Here is a 23707-nt window from a genome sequence, read left to right as displayed (position 1 = left end):
TCCTAGGGCCAATAGCCTAGTACCTACCTATGAGCCTATAAATTCACCCCAGGATCACTTCTATGGCTCTGCTCAAAAGTGGCACAGGAAAATTATTTTCTTGGGTGGCAAAAGCTAGGGTACCTTTTTGGCTGGACTTGTATAGGCCCTAGGGCCGATAGCCTAGTACTTACCTATGAACCTATCGAGCACATTCAATTGTCTTTCCCTAAGAAGGGAAGTATAGACTGGAGCGTAACCATCCGGAACTTCTCTTTCTTTACATATTGGTTGAGTCTGCTGAGGTCCAAAATGGGTCTCCAGTCCCCAGTTTTCTTTGGAACCAAAAATAACCTTGAGTAAGTTCTGGATCCTGTTTGGTCTGCTGGGACTGTTTGGATGACTATTTCTTTCAAGCAACTCTTAGACCTCTACATTTGCTTGTTCCCTGTGACTGGGCAGAACATCCAGAATTCTCCTTATGGATGGGGGTGTGTGGTGAATGCTATGAAGTACCCTCTGGAAATGATACTTTCTACCCAGCTGTCTTTTGTTATTTCTTGCCAGGCAAAAAAAAAAAAAAAATATTTTTTGTAGACTCTGCACGTCAGAGCTTACTGACTTACTTTGGACATTGTGTATTATGTAACCTGATTGTACTGCCTACTACTGCATCTAGCATTTCTTAACTGTTTTGACTTTGTATTATCATCTATCACTGTATGTAACCTTGATTGTACTGCCTCTGGAGCTTTCCTCCCCGGGCCTCCACTGAAAATGGGTACTTCTTGGCCCAGTGGACTTCCCCGGTAATCAAACTTAAAATAAATAAATAAAATCTGGATACAAAGATAAAAGACCCCCGACTGCCTCCAGAGCAGGACAGTCAGGCCTTCTTTCATGAGTGCTGGTAGGGTTGACCAGAGAAGTGATCTCTGTCACCCTGATGTTGCGGACCTCCTCTGTCGTGAGGGCGGTGTCTTCCACTATTACCCCCTGCTCTGCCCCTGGAGGGGGGGGGGGGTTCACCACATGTGTCCTGAAAGATTCCTTGGGCTTTCCAGAACCACATTTTTCCTCCCCTTTGGCCTTTGGGATAAGGCCGGGTAAGGGTGGAAAAACAGACTCTGACGGCAGACAGTGTGTTTCCCTCCTGTTCACACCTGGTCAAAGTTTCCTTCACTTTAGGCCCAAAAAGGGATGAGCCATCAAAAGGGGTGTTTACGAAGGATGACTTAAAGGGGTCTGCGAAGGAACACAAGTGCATCCAGGAATGTCTTCTAAGAGAGATTCCTGTACACGCTGCCCTACTCGTTCCATCAGCTGCATAGGATATGAGATGCATGGATGAGTTGACAATAGAATTTAGGGTAGCAAGCTGGGCAGCAACTTTGTCAGAGGCCCCTGCAGCTACTGTACCCTGAAGAGTATCTCCCAACTCCTTAAGGAGATCTCTTTGCAACCTAATGAAATGGGTTAAGTAGTTCAGTGAGCGGAGAGCAAAAGTCGCTGAACTGAACATGCGTTTCCCATATCTATCCATGATCCTAGACACTCTATTAGGAGGATGGATAGACGAGGAAGTCACAGAAATTTCCTTTTTGGTGGCCGCCGCCACCACCATGGCATCAACAGGGACTCCTTTGGCTAAGAGGGTTTTTGCTGGTGGGGCTGATATAAACTTGTTAGGCCTCCTAGGAACAGGCTCCATGGACTCTGGTGACTCTAACGTCCTCCGAGAGACCAAGTGCATGAGCTCATCAAGGGGTAGACACACCCAAGAGGTGGAGGGTTAAGACCCGAAAACCTTCAGGAGAACTGACTCATCCTCAGTAGGGCTTTTGGACTGCCAATCACCCCTCTGCCTAAGGATCTCAAGTATCTTGGAAAAGGAGATATCCTCAGAAGGGGACCGCGGGGACCCTTCTGACTCATCCAAGTCAGTGTCAGATGTTAAACACTCCTGTGGGGAGTCCAAGTGTCTCCTCTTGCACAATCTCTTCCTGGGAACCTCCTCAGTGGGAGCCTCTGGGGAGGTCTTGGAAGAGCAGGGGGCACCCTGTGGGGCTTACCTGAGGCTCTGGGTCTCTACGCCTAGCCTGGACAATGGAAGCAGAAGCAGACACAGGCACTTTAGAGGATGAGGAAGCAAGGACTGAAGTCGAGAATGTCTTGGGAGACAAAGCTCTCCTCATGCCTTGAAGGCACCACGGCTCCAATGGGAAGGAACTGACGGATCCGAGGGAACCATCAACCCCTCCTGCACAGAGGCCGTGAGCTCTGAGATGGAGGTAGGAGCTGAGCTCATCTTAGTCGAAACCCCGAGGGGAAGAGTTGGCACCAACAAGTTGGTCCGACTATCCCTCCCAGATCCGACTGGAGAGTGTCGTCTCCTAGAGTCCCCGGTCGGCACCGAGGATATCAGAGTGGATGGAGCCGAGGACACTGGAGCAGGTCTCGGCTCCAAAGGCTCCACGATCAACAGGTCTACTTCCTCTAGCTCCGAAGGCCAGTACAGCTCGGAGGAGGAGGAGTCAAAGCAGGAGTAGTGGTCTTTGACTCCGAAGTCGCTTGGGTCGGAGCAGACAACAATTTAGCAAGGCCTGGTGCCTGTAGAAGCTTCTGCATCAATCAATCTATATCCAAATCTGACAGGCTGACAGATGACCTAGATGAATGCACTAATGGTGCCGAATGAAGCAATGGTGACTGAGGCACTTCGGATACCGGCTCCAAAGCTGTGGGCCAGCTCTGAAAAGAAAAGACAGTCGGCTCCAAGGTCTGTGGAGCCGATTTCGCAGAGTCCTCCAATTTTTTTGGCTTCTTGGAATGCTTAGAGTCCTTAGATTTCACAGAAGATCTAGAGGACTTGGAAGATTTGCTGGCCACATCCTGGTCACTCAACGCCTCTTGAAAAGGTTGCATTAACAAGCCCCATGTCCATCAACTTCCTTTTCCTCTCTAACAACACTCTCGAAAAAAAAAAGAATGACATATGGCACAAGAATCTTGTAAGTGGACAGCTCCTAAACAATAAACACATGTTACATGTCCATCCATAACAGACATTATTTGGTTGTAGTCTGGACATTTTTTAAAACCAGACTTTGGGTGCTTGTCTTTATCATCCACCATAATAACTGCTATAAAAACACGCAGAGTAAATAATAAGCAATTTACTAGGCTCTAATAACACACACACACACAAACGAGCCTAGGAAAAAAGTATTAAAGCTACTAGAAAAGGTTGTATAAGCCACTAGAATATTTAAACACACTCTCTACAAAAACTAACGCCAAAACACATGAGGCCAACAATAGAAAAAGGCTGTTTAAAGCCACTAGAAAACTACTTAAACACACAGTAAGAGAAAACTAGGCCAAAACAAACAAGGCCGATATTTTAAAGATTAATACAACACATGGGAAGGGGAGCTTTAAGGAAGCTATAAATGCTAACTACCTAACTATCTAACTTATCTATGAAAAGTTTAGTAAAACTTATTTAAGCAACTGCTAAATATAAAAGTTTTTAAATTGCACTGGCCTGAGTTTGCACTGGAACCACTGATCAGATGCCATTGCAAACTAGATCTGAGGTAATTCACAGTGCACCATGGGATAGGGCTTGACCTTGAGCTACTGGAAGACCTCGAGCTTTGCATACGGCCTTAATGGAGCCGATGGATCGGCTCCAAACCCATCAGTCAAGAATGAACGGCGAGAATGAACAACTTCACATCACTGATTTTCTTCTTGCTTGTGTTTTTTTCATCCTCAGAAGAACCTGGTTCTCTAGGCCTTTTAAGGGGAGTAGAGGACCAAGGAGGAGGAGCAGGAACCAAAACCCCTGGAGGAGCCTTTAAGAACATTAAAGCAGTAAACAGCCCCTAAATGAAGGCCTGTCACTCACTTTGTGGATCCCTAGGAAAGAAGAAACATGTTTAATTTATTTATTTTTTTTTTAAGGGAAAGTCCAAAAAAACTGAGAAGGCTCGGACCCAGGACAGTAGTCAAGAACCACAGTAGTTACTTTTTCCCCAACTAAAAACTGAGGAACTCTCCTGGGCCCCTCAGAAAAAATCATCCGTGGTTCCCCATGTACATCTGAGATGGATGCCTGCATAGCCTCTTTGGATGTGCTGCCAGCCAGATCCTCACCAGTCTCCAGCACGGTCATGGCATAGAAATCCAACAACAGAGCCAAGCAAGCCCCCAGGTTTGTAATGACCTTGGGAGAAACACTTGGCAGAGGCTAGACAGTGGAAGATTCCAGTCGTACCTTTTTCACCTTCTTCTTCTTCCCTAACGGCTGACCCCTGGGGCAGGAGATTCCTTCCACTGCATCTTTAGTGAGATGCTTAAGAAGCTGGATCTCAAGATACAAGAAAAGGGAAGAAAATGTACTGTGAAGAGTTTCAGAACAAATGCTTGACAAATATTACCAGACGTAAGGTCATGAGAAGCTCCTAGACAAAAAAGACAATTATTGTGGCGATATTTATATAGAATCTGACTCCCACACTGACATTTATCCTTCCTGGATGACATCAGCCCCAAAATGCACAAGATATGTAAGAAAAATCAAAATCCCTGCTGGAGCACCTATCTTCATCTGCAATAGAAGTCAGCAAACAGGAGTAGATAGTCACTGGAGAATGAAAATGTGTTCAACTGGCAGAAAACGGATGCAGGTAAAAATGGTAGATGATGGTAAAAAGATACATTCAGACTGGCGGCAAAGAAGTTCTGATTATGGTAGGCCTGAACATCACCTTTATGCCCTACGCTATGCAAAGAGCATCTGGGTGATATTCAGTGTAGATTTAAAAGCAACAAGTAGTCTTTGGTAGACTGGCCGGACATTCAGGCTTCCACGGCAGGGAATCCCATCTGTTAAGAATACTGCAGCAGTGAATGTAAGGACATTACTTCTTACTATAAGAAGTGCTGGACTATAAAATACAAAATAGTTAAAGTGTTGTTTTTTTAATAAGGATTTTTTTTAGTCACATGATCTTTTCCTTTTCTGGATATTTTTCTTAAGACACTGCAAAAGCATATGCATGTAAATAGGAGATATATCCTCCTAACAAAGACTTTGCGTAGGGTGTAGGCACAATGTTCCAGTTTCCTGCAGTTTTTTTTTTTTTTGCATTCATATACTCAATCCAGTGACTCTTCTTCTTGCATCCAGTTAGTCCATCTGGTCATCCTAGGGACTAAAGCCAGGCCCATTCATTCCCTTGGGGATAGACCCATCATGAAATATCACACAATGCCCCCCTTCCACATCCAGCCTAACCCCACCCCACAGTGACTTGCAGCCTTCCTGGAAGCCCAAGGAGTTTCCAGTACTTAACTATGCTTGCCTCAGGGCAGCCTCTCTACCATATGTGCAGAATGAACCATCTAACCCAACAGCTGACAGTTCTCCAGCATTCTTTTTGGGGTAAGTGGTACAGTAGGTCATACCTGCTCCCTCCTTCTGGATGGGTAATCCAGCAATGGTTGCTTAATCCCACTCTCTCCGTCTGCTTTTTCAGAATCACAGATGCTAAATTAACTTGGGCCAGCTAAATTATATATTGTTATCCTTCTATACCATGGAGTTGGGAGTAGTTTATTTTTTAAGGAAATAAAAGTATTTACAAAATGTATACATCAGTAAAAAAATTAAATCTGACTTGTTTAAAATTTCTAAAAAACAAAATGCTAATAAAGTAATCTAAAAGACATTGTTTTAAGAGATCTGTGATAAAAGAGTACTGAAAATATTCAGACCTGACCCACTATTGCATGCTTGAGGCAAGAAATTATGTTGTGATGGGGGATGGTCCCAAAAAGCCCTGCAAGCTTAGTCACGATAAGGAACTTTGATGGATTCGAGGACTTTGTCTGGAATATTATAGCAATAACCCACACCTGGGTGTGGGTAATGCTGGATTTACCCACGGTTGGCGTGGTTTGGTCCCGAGGGCGAAGCCCGAGGGACCAAACAAAGCCAACCGTGGGTAAATCCAGCATTACCCACACCCAGAAGTGGGTTATTGCTATTATACAATGACATTATTTAAGAAAAGAAATAATTAGTTTTCTTAAATAATGGCATTGTATAATGCCTCTTTACTGCCCTTCCGCAGCTGTCTGGTATTCTGCGGCAGTTCTGATGTACTGCGCGCCTGCGCAGTACATCAGAGCTGTGGGCAAAAGCAACGGAGAACGCAAGATCTCCGTTGCTTTTTTTTACTGTTTCGCTATGTTAAATGGGTTTAACATAGCGAGACAGCTTTAAAATAAGCAACGGATATCTCCGTTGCTTATTTTAAAGCTGTCTCGCTATGTCAAACCCATTTAATATAGCGAGACAGCTTTAAAAAAAAAGCAAGGGAGATCGCAAGATCTCCGTTGTTTTTTACACACTGTGTCACTATGTTAAAGGAGTTTAACATAGCGAGACAGCTTTAAAAAAAGCAACGGAGATCTCCGTTGCTTTTTTTAAACCTGCGTCGCTATGTTAAACTCTTTTAACATAGCGAGACAGTGTTTTATACTAACGGAAAAAGTCCGAGTGACCGGACCTTTTTCCGTTAGTATATTGAGGGATTTATAATGGGCACGCTGGTTGGGCTGGCCAATCAGCGTGCACGTTTTAGGGAAGGCATTGTATAATGTCAAATATAATACCTTGTGAGAGAGAACGACAGAAGCTCTTCAAAATAAGTAGTTACTTCCTATGAGAACAGGTCTGTAAGAGCTTCTTTTATTTGCTCAGCCAAACTTACAACAATAAAATACTACATGTATCAGAAGTAAAGAAAACATATGGCAGTGTGACCCTGTATGATTCTCAGTGCAGCATGCACACCATCATGTATTCTCATTTTACTAGACTTGCAAGCTGTTGTGTTCAGCATCAATGGATAATGACTGGAAAAAGAGAAAATCTTCTCTACAGTAAAGGGAAAATATGTATATATGAAATTAAAAAGCAGTAAGTACGTAAGTATTCTCATACAAGCTATTTTCTATGGATGGTAAACCCAACAGTAAACTCTATAAAAACAAGTGACTGCTTAAGGCATTACTAAACAGAAGGCCAACAACACAGAGGAAAAATAAATTTTCAGTACAATAGGCAGTGAAGCAAGAGCAAAAACAATACAAAGGAAGAAAATTGAGAAACACTTTAAGGTTCAGTGCACTGAGTTCAAAACAAAACAATAAAAGGAAGCAAAATAGCAAGAACAAAATATTGTAGTATTCATGGTGGTAATTTACTCATCCTGTCATGATGGTGCTTGCAAAATGAAGACACTGATAATACATATCATTATGTAAGGTCTCACTCTGAGTCATGCTTGATTTTAATATTTACACTTTTCAATTACAGCTAAACAAAAGTAAGCATCCTCAAAGGGAGCTAAGCATATGCCATCCGGGAGGAATAAGAAAATATTTCTGTGGAGGATAACAGCTTACAACAAAAATAATCACACCGATACTTTTTAAGAAAAGCCTTGACTGACATCACAGGTAAGACGAAACAAAGGCATTTCAAAACTGAGAGAAACACTAAGATGCATTTGTTTTCCTTTCCAGAAAACAGCATCACCATCAGGCTTAAGTGTGCTAAAACAAAACATAACAATAAATTATATAGGACACAAAGGCTGACTAAATGTATGCAAAAGTGAAACACACAGCATCATCAGGGATCTTGATATTATTTATACACTTATCTTACCTGAAAAGCAACAACACAGCCTGAGGAAAAGTCTGAAAATTATTGTTTCGATTTATCTGGGTATTGTCCTGCATTGCTATTTTTCCAAAAGTCTGAAAAACAGAGTAAAAAAATTTTAGATTTAGATAACTGACACACAACTGCAGTTTCGCACACTTATATCTGTCTACACTTTTAAACTATGTTTTTGGTACACAACTGTTTCAGTGAAAAAAAAATGTCTGAACTAAATGTTCTAATTTTCTGTTGTGGGTCTACCCATGAACTCCCAGTAGTGTTATCACTGTACAGTCTTTACTTCCAATTATTTATACCAGTATGTAAAACAGCAAAAACACAACTCTTCCCCTTCAAAATCGCAAATCCATTTTCTGTTAGATTTCTTTCACAGGTTTGTAGGAAGTGCCTAAGCATGTGGTTCAGGTGACCACATATGACTTGCTCAAGGTCACACAGTAGGCAAAATAAGGCTGAGGGGCTTAAACCCTACAATGTATAGTTATGTAAGCTAACTTATCATAACAATAGATGTTCGAATAAATCACTGTTGCAGCAGCCTGAGCTATATGGGTACGTGTATATTTGCTGGAGCTTGACAGTGAACCGGTATAAAAATAAATGCACAGGTGCCAAAATTCTGAGCTTTCTTGTCACCAAAGAAAGGGAGACTAAAACCATGTAACCAAAAGTATGTAGTAGGAGAAGGGAAGATAGGGATCCTCACCTTGGCATAAAAAACAACAAGGGGGAATGAGGGAGGAAGTTTGTAGTGCAACAGTGATCTGTTCGAACATCTATTGTTATTGTAAATTGTTTACTTACTCATCTGTACTATGTTCATCATTTGATCACTGCTGCAAGTAGCCCTTGGGGTATAGATCTGGCAAATCCTGCCCTAGCTCTAGAGAGATTTTTAATTTTGTAGTGTTTGGTACAGATGTGCAAATATGACCAGATTTCTGCATCTAGCATGTTTCTAGAGTAGAACCCTTTTCAAAAAGAAACAAGTATCAGTAATTCTGACAGAATGGGCACCTACTTTGCCTGGAAGTAACTTGTCATGAGGGTAATAAAAAACTGAATGCTACTTAGAAACAGTTTGCTTTGACACTAGCTGTCCTTTCTTTTTAAGCAATGAGCTGATTAGAACGTCTGAAGGCCTTTGTCTTGTCATGGTTGTATCTGAGTTGTCTGTGAGCATACAGAGAGTGCAGCATTTTCTCTCCCATATTTTTGCTTCAGAAAAGAAGACAGGGAGATGAATAGAGTGATTTAAAGTGAACTCTGAAACCACTTGTGGCATAAAAGAGGGATTATAAGTTAATAGGTAAATACTGGGCTAGCTGCACTTGTGAAGCCTTTTAAGCTTAGCCAATTTCCTTAAAGGTGAGAATCAAACCTTGTGTCTGTGAGGTAAATACCTTAATCATTATGCTAACCCTCACCTTTGGCACAAATTGAAGTACTTAGATACCAAGAACTAGTATAAAAAATAATCAAACATTCATCTGTCTCTAAAGGGGACATGAACAGAAAGAATGCTCTAGATTTTGGTACTATTATGATCATTAGGAATTAATATCCACCCCTCAGGCTGAGCCTGATGGCGCCTCTACCTGAAGTCAATCAGCCTATTCATTCTGCAAAAGAGGCAGCCTAGAGCTCCTGGGCTAAGCTACATTCCTACAGCCTATTCACTCCTGCATGGGAATTTCTTATCAGGTTCTCAAGGATACCCAGACCTTACAGGGTTACCACCTGTCCCACTTTGCGAGGGACAGTCCCTCATTGGGCAGTTGTGTCCTCCATAAAAATTGAAGAAATTGCAAATGTCCTGAGATATTAGGACACACATATGTCCTACATTTAATGTAATAGTTGCATAAAACAGTTATTCTGTTTCTAAAACACCTAAATATTATAAGAAACAGAATAAGCAACTAAAATGCTACAAGAATAAGCATTTATTTAGGCAAAAAAGGGAAGTTCTGTCTTTTGTACTGGCCGTGGGTATGTTTTGCCTTGCAAAAATCTGACGTTTGTTCAAAAAATGGCCCACTTTGGGCATTTGAAAAGGTGGCAACATTAAATCCTTATGAAGGGTAAGAAAGGGCTGAGTTACAATAAGCACTTGCAACTGAGACATTTTTCTAGCTGAGGTCAGAGCAGTGAGTAATACTGTTTTCCATGTTATGAACTTTGTATCAGCCATGTGAGCTCGTTCAAAAGGAGAAAGTGCAAGCCTTGTGAGCTAGTTCAAAAGGAGGAAGTGTAAGCTTTTCTAGCACAAAGTCAAGATCCTAAGGAGGGCTACCTGTTTTCTAGGTAACTGACTATGTGACACCCATTTCAAAAACTGATTTATTTCAGATAAAGAAAGGAGTGGGTCCATGAGCAGTCATTCAGAAATGGCCAAAAGGTGAACCTTAATGGAAGAATAAGAAAGGCTAGAATTTAACAAGTCTCACAAATAATGCAGGAGCTTTAAAAGGATCTCGGTTCATTCTATTGCACAAAATATAAAATCTTGTTCACCTTGCCAAGTAAGATTTTCTAGTAGCACGTTTTTAGCCTCCTTTAATACCCAGTGCATGTCCTTAGAAAAAAAAGGGTCTCAAAGGTATTAAAAATTCTGTCAACCAGGCTCTGAGATGAAGAATTTGAAGACTGGGATAGATCAGAGAGCCTATGCCATGTGCAAGGGCATCTTGTAAGGAAGCTTGTGGTACTTGCCGTTGGCCATTTTCAAAAGAAGGGAAGACAACTGTTGCTAGGCCAAAGGGGAGTTACCAGTACTATTTTTTGAAAGTCCTTTTGGATCTTTAAATGGACTCTGGCAATCACAGGAAAGGGTGGAAAGGCATATAGGAACATTCCATTCCATGGAAACAAAAAGACATCTGTTCTCCAGGGCATTATGCAAGAAGTCTTATAACTAAGTTTCTTTAACTGATGTTAATGGAGACAGCCAGATCTGCTTGAGGAGTTCCCACAGCTTGATAATTTCCCGGAAGACCATGGGATATAACTTCCATGGAGGGGGGGGGGGTCTGTCCTGAATCTGCTCAGCTTGTCTGCCACAAACGTCTGTTCTGACAAAATCTAAGCAGCTTGTAAGAATTTACTGAGCTGCAAGGCAAGTTGCCAAGGTAACACTTCCAATATGGAAAGGGAGTAAGATCTGATTCCCCCCACTTATGTACTATATAAGTGTGTTATTTACAATGACTAACAGAGGACCTGGAGCTCACAGATGGTTCAGTGTTTTGAACGCTTTTACCAGTGTCGTCATTTCCTTGGTGTTTATGTGCTTCATTTTCTCTGGTTAGTTCCACAGACTCTGTACTTCTACTCCTTTGGAAACAGCCCCCCATGCATCCATAGTTATACACTGAGCAGTGGCGGGGGTGGAGGGACACCTGAGTTAAGGGATAACTGAGTCATCTACCAGTGAAGTTGCCACTTGATTAATTTCAGCACTGGAGTTTGAAAGGAAAGGGGATCTTGGTGTTGAGTCCAGACTGATTTGAGCAACCACTGAATTTTTCTCATATGCTGAGGAATCATTAGAATTGTTTGAGGCTATAAATCCTAATATTATGTAATAGTCCCTTGCTGTTGTGTGACTTTAGAGAGAAAATATCAGGAATTGTTCCTTGAAACAGTCCACTTTGTACTGATGAAGGAACTAAGGTCATCATGAGGGATGTATTTAGGAGACAGCTTAGAAATACTATCCTCTGCAAAGGACTGACAGATTATTTTTCAAGGTTTAGTAGAAATCCTAGGTTTTGAAGATTTTTGACAGAAGCAAGATTCTTGAAAACCTAGGAAGAGTCTGCAAAAATAATATGGAAAATGTGTATGCCCTGTAACTTGCAATAGGCAACTACTGGAGCTATCATTTTGCTGATAAGAACATAAGGGGTAAAGGAAAAAAAATAAAAGTGTTAACCAGACACACAATGTATTAAAAAAAGTATGTTTTTTAGTGAATTTGCACGTAACGATAGGCACCTTTTAAGTCTAAGGCAACTAGAGACCTCACAGAAGGGTAAGAGATAAGAGAGACTGTAGACATGGATTGTGAATTTTGGGATCTAAATGTGCAGGTTTAGAAAGGAGAGGTCCAGTATAGGACAATAGGTTCTCTCTTTTTTGGGTACCATAAATATCTCTGAATAAAGTCTTTCTCCTATTTATTCCACTGGAACTCTCCAAGACAGCATTAGGTCTAGAATAGACAACAACAGGCAGATCTGATATCTTGGATGTGGAAGAATTTCTTAGAATGGTAAAGAGATTCCCACTGCCATCTGTATCCTCTCTGAATTACTTCCAGAACCCAAGCATATGAAGTCACTTGATACCATTGAGGTAGGTAAAGAGATTTAAAAGATTGCCGGGGGGGGGGTAAAAGGAGGCATAATCAAGCTGCTTTTTGCACTGCCATTAGACTTGGGAAATCCAACCTTTCTTTTTTTTTTTGAATTGCCCTGATACTGCTTTTTAAGTTTGTTTGCCTGTCTTTTGCTGGGACTGCTTGAAAGACTTTTTAAAAAAATGCCCCGGACTAGAAGGGACAGTACAGTCGTGCAAATAAACTTACCATAACATTTGTAGTTCAAATAGATCACTTTTGCACTACCTTAAACTTTTGCAGTAGCTTAAGCTATATATGATATATCCTCCCAAGGATCAGATGTCCGGACAGCTTCTAAAGCTTTAATACACCTTTCATATGTCTGTATGATGGTTAGAACTTGAGGGTGAGCCTGTAAAAAACACTTGTATGGACACCAAAAATCATCATTTTCTTGCAAGAGAACAAGGGATGCTAGAGCCCTGCCAATAAAATATGTGCTAGGATAAGAGGAGATGATAGGGATTGTCGCTCGTTTGGTCAGGATAAAACAGACGGACATTCCTGGGTTCACTTCAAGCAGCTTTATTACACACTAACACATCAGAAATGAGGCTTTGTAACTTAAACTTAAATAAACTTATAAACAGACTGACTACCACACTCATACGTATTAACACTCTGGCTGTTCTCCCAAAATGGCATCGCTGCCTGCACGTGCTCAGTATTTCTGTGCACGTGCGTATATCTGAAAATGCTCTGTAAATAGTTTACACACTCTGAGATACTCTGAACAGCTCTAATTATGCTTTGAATTCCTTCGGTCAATGCAAAATAGTGGTTTCTGCCCAAACATGGTCTTTTGCTAAAAAACATTCAGTTGCCTTGCTTTTTAAGCTTAATTTGCCCTTTTATTGTACTCATTATGCCCTTTTAATCTCTCATCATGCTCATTATACTTTTCTTGTGCCCATTTTACTTCAAACATGCTCGTTATGCAAAGCAAAGGTAATTCTGAGCCCCATATGAATAGTTCTGCTAGTTTTATCAAATATCATGGTTTTGAACATTTTGTTTAATTAATAATGTGGTTTGTGCCTTTTGTTTTTTTAATAATACATTTTTGTGCTACTCGTTTGATTAATAATACATTTTGTGCCTTATAAATGTGCCATTTCATTTTCTTTGCCAAATAAAATAAATCATTTGTGCAGTTTTCTTTACATTTAGCTTCTTCCTGGCCCTTACTTGTTTGTCTGAGTTCCGTTTCACTCCACCTACTTAATCTGCCTTCACCTTCAACTCTGCACCTCATGGCTCATAGAAGTTGTTCTTCTAATCCTGGTTCTGACACCATGTCACTCGTCTGGTCAGGATAAAACAGACGAACATTCGTGGCTTCAGTTTAAGCAGCTTTATTACACACAAACACATCAGAAATGAGGCTTTGTAACTTAAAATTAAATATATTCATAAACAGACTGACTACCACACTCATAAATATTAATACTCTGGGAGTTCTGTCAAAATGACACTGCGGCCTGCACGTGCTCAGTATTTATATGCACATGGTTACATCTGGAAATGCTCCTTAAAGGTACATACATACACTTTGTTCTACAGGGGACCCCCACCCTAGCATAGCAAAAACAACAACAGTGAGTAGGGTCAGTGTTTGTACTGTAACAGTGATCTATTCAAATATCTATTATTATGGTAAGGTTACTTACACAGCTCGGCTATGCTCATCATTAGACCACTGTTATAGAAGTCTAAGCTATTTAGGAGAGTGCCAGAGTTTTTCAAGAAAAGGAGGCAGAAGAAGGATAATCCTTTGAAGGATGGTTGTGGCAAGCCATGTTTTGACTCTAGAGAATGAATCAATTTTGTAATGCTTGGTAAAAGTATGAGAAGACCAAGCCACTGGCCCTATAACATTTCTACAATCTGCCCCTTTACAAAAAGCAGTAGAGGGAGCCATAGCAGAGTAGGCTCTGGCTTTGCCTGAAAGTGTCTTTTTATGGTATAAATAATGAAACTGAATTGCATGAGACATGGAAATTCCTCCCTGGTTTGGCACCTATGTCTCTAATGCAAACAGGTAACCTGTAAATGGTTCATCTCCCAGGCCCATGCTTACACTTGTCAAGGGTATCAGAACTTGTCAAAGATTTGGGATGCATGGCTAGGCTTAAAAAGGCCCTTGTGGTCGTTAGCCTAGTAAACACCTATGAACCCATTTGGAAATGGTGCGTTTTTGACACTGACTGTAACTTTTTCTTAACTTCATAGGAAATTAACAATTGATTAAGGATCCTGAAATCCTTTGTCTTGTCAGTGTAGTATGAGTTGTCTGTTCCCATCTTTGAGAAATATGAGATAGGGATGATTTACCATAAGAGCTTGGGAAGCAGACACTTTTCTGGCAGAAATCAGATCAATGACTAGCACTGCATTTTTTCCATCTTCAGTGCTTGCAGACAATGTCTACATTAGTCCATAATAACAATATAGACTATTTCAGCTATACAGCTATAATTTATCTGTTTTCCATTATTTATTTATTTTTATTTTATTTATTTTATTTAACATTTGTTTACGGGGAAAGTCCAACTTGGAACAAAGCCAATTATCAGTGGAGGCCGGGGGAGAAATGCTCCAGATGCATGTCTTTGTAATGTGGGAGGAAACCGGAGTAGCCGGAGGAAACCCACACCAGGGAGGACATGCAGACTCTGCACAACAGGCGAGAATCGAACCAGAGAACCTCTTGATGTGAGGCGACAATACTACCGCTGCACCACTGCGGCGGCCATTATAAATTTTACAGTAGAATATCACACAGTTTCATTACTAAAGTGTCAGCAAAAACTACTGTATCTCATCTTGGGATATTAACTACATTATTTGAAACAAAGTACTCTGCTTGAACATAATGTTTTGGAATGCTTCCATTAACCAGTTGACTTTGCTAACTAATAAACTAGAATTTGTCCAGTTATCTATTCTCAATCTTTTTGTTGTCACTATGTGATGTGCAGGATGGTGAAATACCATTTAAATGAGACAGGCATTGATTCCTATTCCATCGCATCAATGAAATAACCTTAAACTTGGATTTTGCTGGGAAAGAGTGGTCTGATTCTCATCTTTCAGTGTTTCTTTGTACTGCTTTCTATGTTTTAAGGAAATGGAAATCGAGGAATGTCACATTATCAAACAGGATACAATGAAATACTGCAGCGTGACACTCCTGAGGTAACCCATACATACATACCCACATAAATAATGTGTGTTTGTGTTACAAAATGATTTTTGTGTGTGTGTGTGTGTAGATATATATATATATATATATATATATATATATATATATATATATATATACAGTGAGAGAGAGAGAGGATCTTTATTTGAATGAATACAGCATGGAACAACAAAAGCATTTTATTTGTTAACAATATACATGTTAATGCTATTAATGTATAATATCATCAAACTGAAAAAAATACAGAATGCAGGTAAATGAATAATGATATAAACAGCATAGTATACTGAGACCTACTTCTCCACATATTCAACTTTAACAACAAAACACATCATGAAACTGAGAGAAGCATTTAAGAATAACTGCCTTAAGAAAAGTACATTACCTATTTTATTTAAACAGCTCTTTGCAAAATGCAGACATTTCTCTTTTACTCTCACTGATAGGTACAACATTCTTAAAAATTTGAACCAGAATAAAAACTGGGTGACAACACACATGGCTAAGTAAAATAAACCAAAAAGCTTTCATTATAATTTAGTAAGCGCTTTCACATTGTCCTCAATGCTTCATTAGACTTACTTACTTAGCCGTGTTTGTTATCAGCTAGTTTTTATTCTGTATTGGCGTGACAACTTCATCCTAGCTGTGCTGCGGTTGTTTTTTTACTCTTTTGGAATTATTACAAATTTGAACAGCTTAAAAAACAGTTTTCAGCTAAATAACATGCTTTTGCATGGGAGCTGTATCCCTCCTTCACACCAAATTGTTTAAGAAGGGGAGCTGTGTCCCCGCCTTTGTTAACTTTATTTACTAATTATACGGTTGCATTGCCATACAGGTAAAGGGGGATACTTAGTGTTTGCTGCAAATGAAGTACTCCATTTAGTCCAGGTTATTACTTTCATATGTTAAAATGTCAAGCTTTTGACCTACTAGCTTTCCAGAAGCCAGACTGATGTAATCTAATATTAATAAGTGTACATACACTTCCGTGTATGTGTGTATGCATGCGTGTGTGCATTCATGTTGTTGCGTGTGTGCATTCATGTTGTGTACTTGTGCATGTGGAAAGTGACTGGGGGGTGAATGCCACTGCCCATATCAGTATGATACATTTGGTAGAACAGTCAATTAGTGGAATCACATTTGGTAGAACAAATAGTAGACTGCCCATCTGATTTGTTTTGCTTGCTTTATTTTCTAAATTTAAAAATATACAAAACACAGAAATTAAACAAATATTTCATAAATTCAACATATTGTTTTTTATAGCTTATTATATGAGATCTTGAACAAACTACATTTTAATTCATGTACTGATACTTGCTTTCCTTTTCTATGATTCTTAATAATCCATTTTGACATTTCTAGGATGGTGTTATAATGTTTAGACATAAAAAGAATTTCATATAAACCTTTCATTTCACCATCCCAGATTTTCTGACAATCCAAACTAGGAATTTTTATTAGTGCTTCACTGATATTTTTTGTACAAATTTCACAGGGACAGAAAATGTGTGTCAAGTTTTATTTTATTAAAATACTAACATACTAAATATTCAATGATTATGTCTTCTTTACCTCTTTTGTTTAAGATGCTGCATTTAAGTAATTCGGATTTATATTTTAAGTAAATTTTCATCATATTTCTGTTTTTAGTAAAGTTTGTATATTTAGCATTGTTCTCTATTAGCTTTCTTGCAAGCAATTCTTCTTAAATATGAAATGCAGGACTTGCTTATTTGAATGTCTGTATTTATGTATTTCCAAGTATGTCAATCCATATTTTATTAATATTTGTTTTACCATCCTGTAGCTCAGTTAAACATAACATCTGTCTCTCATTTCTTTTTGTCTAAGTTTGTCTCCGTAGTTGTTGAAGTAAAGCTTTCATAATCCATACCTAATTTGTCAGTACTACTATCGCTGCTACTTCTGCACATATCCCAAAGTCCTCTCAAATATACAAATCTTAAAATAATGGTGACAGATTAAAAAGATGTCTTATTATCTTATATATTTTCCCAATAAACTAGGTCACTGAAGTCCATGTTTCTGAACAAATTATTATAGAATTATACATCTTGCAGGAGAAGGCAACTGTTTAATGCTTTTCCTCCTAATTCTTTTGTGTAATCTATACAAACTGTAACTCTCACTTTCACTTTCAATATTATGACATAAAAACTGAGTTGCAAATTCCATTTTCCAGTTTCAGCAAAAAATGTTCCTAGACTATTCAAGCTATCTCTCCATCTCTTTTTCTTTTACTTGAATATGGTACCTTCATTTTTATCATTACAGATCACATATTTACATAATTTCCTGTTAATAAAAAGCTCTATCACTGCTGAGTCTTCTTGTAGCATATTAATGCAATGCTGTAGTTTTCTCCTTCTATGAGCTATTCATTTTTGGTACAGTTACCCTTTCACTGCAACATCTTTCCAGACCTTTCATGATATGTTTTAAGCAAAGCCATTGCCAGTAACTATCCTTTCCTTGCTCCTTTTTCAATCTCTGTTCAGTGAGAACATTGTCATGCTTTAGATGTTTTAACTAAAACAACATTTCTATCATATAACTCCTTAGTCATTGATATTAAATTAAGGAGAAAAAAAACTCTCTCATTTTTCCCAACAACATATTTTCATTAATGTTGTAAAAGGCAACATCCAGATTTATAAATCTACAAATGCTGTAAGATAATACCTGTTTTCTAAAATTCTCTATTGAATGATTTTGTAAATAATACCCTTGGGTGGCCAATCCTTGATTTACAAATGCAAACTGGTATTTAAGAAACCCATTTCTTTTATTTCAGTTGTTGCTTAATAATAATAGTAAATATTTTAGTGAAAAATCTAATAATGTTGCAAGACTATTATTCATATCTGTTTTACTCCTTTTTTATGAAAAATAACTAATATCACCAGTAAATGGAAACTGTACAGTTCACCGCCACAAAAGAAGAAAGGCCAGTGATTACCTTGATATAATTTATTAAAAGTCATAGTGCAACATTCTCTATAGAAATGCAGTTCCATGAATCTTCTTAAAACAGGTGAAACTTGCACGCAGTAAAATCTTGTTGTCCAAGGTTACAAAAAGTGTACAAAAACAGCTGTAAAGCAAACTCCTCTATTATACACCCCTTCCATGATTCTGGCAAATCCCAATTTTCTATATAATTCTTAAAATCCATTTCTAATTTCATGGCCCATTAATCAATTGCTTGTTTGTAGTACACATTTGTTATTCCAACCAGACATGGGACTTTATAATGTTAAAACCTTAACATAATTTCTTAGATTTCCTTTTCACTGAATTTGCTGTCAAATTTAATTTTTTTCTTCCTTTATAATCTCAATTTTAATTTTAATTTTCTCTTCCTTAAATTTATTTGTAAAATAACTGATCCATGCTTCCTCACTTCTATACCAATCTCCTACAGATGTTTTTGTATTTATACTTACTGACATGAATCTCCAATAAGTACCTGTATCATTATTAATGATAACCAATTACAATAGCTTTAAAATATCCTCTTTAAATTATTTCCTCTTTATCACATTGTTGTTATCTTTCTATGTTTGTTTAAATAATTTAACTGGTTCATTCAGATCTGTCCTAACATAATTTATTACAAACTTGCCTTTACTCAGTATGAATGTATGTCCTCCATTTTGTATGTCCTTATTTTTCCATTAGGAATTTGCAGGCTGAACTTCTCTATGAATTTTAATAGATTTTTCTGCTTTTGGTTTAGGTACACATCTTGGGATTCTTTCTACTTTTCTTTCTAAATAGCCTGTAAATGTGTTAGATTTTCCTGTTCAAGTGTTGAAGTCTCCATCAGTTATCAAATCCACATGCTGAAATTTTGTTTGAAGATTTATTAACGTATCTAAATATTGCATTAGTTTTTATGGATCTATATTAGTACAGCAAAGTATGGATTGCACGAACACCAGTTGGGCAACACCAAATGAACGAATTTTGCAAATATCGTAAGAGTGAATGGATATCGCCATAGGGAATTCTTCCCTTTACTTCAATGGAGTGCTATCTTGGAATTGGTATATTTAAGTAGCGGGGGTGTGGGGGTGCCCCCTGCATAAAACAGTTAGTGACAGTTTTTGTGTTTTAGTTTTTTTATTTATCGGATTTGAAATTTTCACACTTTGACCATATGGTGTCAACCATATGGTATTCGGAGTTTTGAAATTTTCATTCCGATAATATAGACCCAGTTTTTATCTGGTTTACCTAAGCCTTTCTTATGTGGAAAAAACATATTCATCAAATTATATTTCCTTTTCCCATACAGAATCTCTACTACTAGACATGCCTATATGCCTATGACATATGAATACGTTTTCATTTTAATTCTTTAGATATTTTAACAAAAGTCATCAAGAATGTTTGTCTCTAGAGGTTGCTAGAGAGCCCAGCCAAGATGGCTGCATTAATTGAAAGTTCTGGACAGGTCTACAGAAATTTAAATAAAAATAGTATTCCCATGGAGAAAAAGCAACCCAAAAGGAAACAAGAGTGAGCAGGAACAAAAGGAGAAATGGATTGCTGCCTTTCAAGCTGCAAATAAGGAAGTGCAACTGCATTTTGTTTGAAAATGTCGACACAGTAGGCCAAGATGTAAGTTCCTTGAAACAAACAATAGAACAGCAACAGACAGAAATGAAAAAGCTACAAGGATGTTGTAAGATCTAGATGGAAGATAAAACAGTAATTAAAGTTGAGCAACAGAATACAGGAATTAAAAACTAAAAAAGTACAGACTGAAAAGATGGATGATCTCGAAAATCTGTCAAGAAGAAATAACATCACAATACCTGTAATATAAGAAAGAGACTAAGAGAGCAGCAGTGAACTGGAGCAATTTGGAATGCAGCTAATGCATAAGATAGGTGTGATATCAGGAAATGAAGAAGCAGTAATAGAGAGGATACACAGAGTGAGACAAGCAAAAAGCAGTAGAAAGCAGACCCAGGCTTTCCTTTCCTGTGACAAATGAAATAAGACAAGCAAAAAGACTTAAAGAGTTATCCCATTTGCAGGGATGTCCATAAAGCTGGTAGAGAACTACTCAGAAACACTGTAACCGAAGGAAAGCTATGCTGAAGACATTAAAAGAACTAAGGATGAAAGTAACACCTGCATTGTTGAAATACTCTGCAGTTCTAGATCTACAGCAGGAATGGGAATTGTTCAGGCTACAGAAAATGGAGGATGTTCAAAAGTTTACACAAAGGTATCAGAGACAGCTAAACAACCCAGGCAGTACAAATCAGTGCTGTCTACCAGACATGAACTGGGACAGCAACCTTAGCTACAGTAGAAGTGATGCAGAGATACTGGGATGATGTACAATGATGTGCTGAAAACCCCACAAAGAAGAAAGCATGACCAGTAAGTACAGAAAGATCACTTGTCAGTAAAAGAGAAAAGCAGGAAATAAATCAGAAAGACAAACACAACAAGATGAGAAAGAAGGTAGAATGGAAATATGAAGAGGAAGCACATCAAAGGGACAGAAGAACGAAAAGCATCTCAGAAGGTAGATTTAGGTGCAAAAACAGATAAAGAAGCAGAGGCAGAGACATCTTTAAGGAGATGGGAGGAATGATACATTGGATGGTTCACATGACCTGGAAGTGACCTGATGGCCACATCAGTAACGAAACAAATTACATAGAAGTGCTTATGATGAATGGCAGAGCTGAAGTTGTGGAAGGCAGGACTACAAAAGAATTTAAAGTGACCAGAGACAGAAATAAAAAACGCTATATATATAGGCTCCCTACGTTAGATCGAAAGCTCGGAAGATCGCCAATGACATCACCGACGCCAAAAGACCGATGGAGCAGATAACCGACAACTCGTAATCCCAACAGCGAAAACACCGACATGGAAAACGTGTAAAGCGACTCGGTAAATGTGCGATAGTGAGGGATTTAGGGTTAGGGTGCGTGTAATGTGTGTGTGTGATAGTGAGGGATTTAGGGTTAGGGTGTGTGTAAGGTAAGTGTGCAATAGTGAGGGACTTGAGGGTTAGGGGCAGATTAAGTGAGTTAGAGTTAGGGTGCGGGAAAGGTAAGTGTGCGATAGTGATGGACTTTAGGGTTAGGGTTTGAGTTAAGGTTAGTGCAGAGATAGTTGTGTGTAAGGTGTAGTGTAGGTTTTTAGGTTGTTGGTGTGCTTGTGTTGTGTGTGTGTTGTGTGGAACAGCGAACATTTTGTTAACTGTCGGGATTGTGGTTTTCGGGCATGTGAACTTTCGTGTTTTTGCGGTTTCGTTCTTGTGGTGTCAGTGTTGTGGGTGTTGGTGTTGTGTACTGTCGGTCTAACGTAGGAGACCCATATATATATATATATATATATATATATATATATATGGATTCCATACATTTGGTCGAATTACACTTAGTCGAAAATGATACCAGGCATTGCACTTCGCTGAAAGCTCACTTGACTGAAAGTTCAATTGGTCAAAAATGGAATATAGCCCCTGCCCCACTGCAGTGCAACCCTGAAGTGAGAATATTAAATAATGGGGGTGGGGGGGATGTAGCCCCGCCACTTAATTTTAATGTATTCACTATTATAAGAAGGTATATCCATTAGAAATGCATTGATATATAGATCTTTAGTAAAAACTATTGGCATAAAGTGGGGGGCGTACCCCCCCCCCCCTTATTTAATATTCTCACTCCAGGGTTGCACTGCATTGGGGCAGGGGCTATATTCCATTTTTGACGAAATGAACTTCGACCAAGTGAGCTTTCAGTCAAGTGAGCTTTCGGTGAAGTGAAATGCCTAGAATCATTTTCGACTGTAATTCAACCAAATGTATGGAATCCATATATATATATATATATATATATATATATATATATATATGTGTGTGTGTGTGTGTGTGAGTGTGTGTGTGTGTGGAAAAAATGGACACTGAAAGGTAGTATTAAATGAAGCAGATCCTTGCATAGCAAAACATATCCCTGGGAAAATAACATCAAAACTTTATCAACAGTGGGATGAGCTGAATTAATTCCCAGAGCAATAATGGGTAATACAGTCCAGAGGGGTAAAGGTGCAAGCCTCCAAGGTAAGCAATGTATTTTTCATAACTACTTACTGATGCACAATAAACTGTAGTAAATATGAATTTAATAAGCAAGACTTGGGGAAAAAAAAGTAAGTAATAATTTCCAATGTAAAAACTGTGGTTATGCAAAGGAATGTGTGTGTGTGTGTGTGTGTATATGTGTGTGTGTGTGTGTGTGTGTGTGTGTGTGTGTGTGTGTGGGTGGGTGGGGGGGGCAAGGGAAAAGTAAACAGCACAGAGGGAAATGTGAAATAAAGGAAGAGTGGTGTATAAGTAGCATAATAAACAGCTGTAAAACCTGAAAGAAAAAATGGAATAACACACAAATGAAGCTGAAGCACCAGACTGGGGAGAAACATTGGCGAGGGGGAGGCGAATACATGGTAATGCTGTAACATAAAAAGATTGTGGCATATGTACTGAGTTGCCATGCATTGTATTAGTGTGAAGGACACTGGAACAGAGCAAAATGGAAGTCTTAAAAGGATATTCATGCACATGCAAGAGTGAAAAGGCAGGAATCCATTGGCTAGGTATGGGAAGCACAGGCCCAAGCGTAGGCAGCTGCCACAGAACACAATGTTCACCTTGGAGGGTAATCCCGGAAAAAGGATTATGCCAGATGGTAGCAGCTAGGAAATCAGGGAGGAATTAGCAAAAACAACAAGGAAAATACAGTTAATTATGTAGAATGCAGTGATTCATCAAATCCTATCAGAATAAGCAGGATACAGAAAAAGTTAAAGAGGATGTTGGCAGACATTATTCTGTTACAAGAAACAAGGCTCAGAATCAGAGATGGGGAGAAGATACTGTGTTATGACTACTCAAGGGAGAAATGAACAGTAAGGCAGGGGGAGGAAGGAGGGACATAGCAAATGTATTTCACACAGAGTTTCAAACTACCACAGAGAGAGAGAGAGAGAGAAAAAGTGGGATAGGTAGATTGATCATCTGGCAGGGTACAGTGGAAGGTGACTGATGGACAATAGGAAACATATATGCATCAAACAAGGATGAAGGATTCTACAATAACTTTTTTTGCTAACCAGGTACAGACCAGAAGAGATGGAATAGGGCTAATACGGTGGACTACAGTATCACCATCTTGTATGAAAGAAGGGAATATAACAAAAGATGAGACAAGAACTTGTATAAGGAATGAAAGAAGGAGCGTGTATGGACATATGGAGGAAAAGGTATCCAAATGAAAGAGAATACATC

At 38.8% G+C, this 23707-nt stretch overlaps 1 protein-coding gene across 1 annotated transcript in view; it reads right to left on the bottom strand.

The window, feature by feature from the left end:
• CACNA1F (calcium voltage-gated channel subunit alpha1 F) overlaps positions 1-23707 on the bottom strand; it is a 4101209-nt gene that overhangs the window by 778834 nt on the left and 3298668 nt on the right. The window contains 1 exon segment of the mRNA XM_044079296.1: positions 7727-7818. Coding sequence (XP_043935231.1) covers positions 7727-7818 — 92 coding nt within the window.

Source organism: Protopterus annectens, chromosome 8.part0, assembly GCF_019279795.1.
Source record: "Protopterus annectens isolate FY-2018-M chromosome 8.part0, PAN1.0, whole genome shotgun sequence".
NCBI classification, from domain to species: domain Eukaryota; kingdom Metazoa; phylum Chordata; order Ceratodontiformes; family Protopteridae; genus Protopterus; species Protopterus annectens.
Note: the sequence above shows the minus strand (reverse complement) of the source record. Positions and strands in the feature narration are given on the sequence as shown.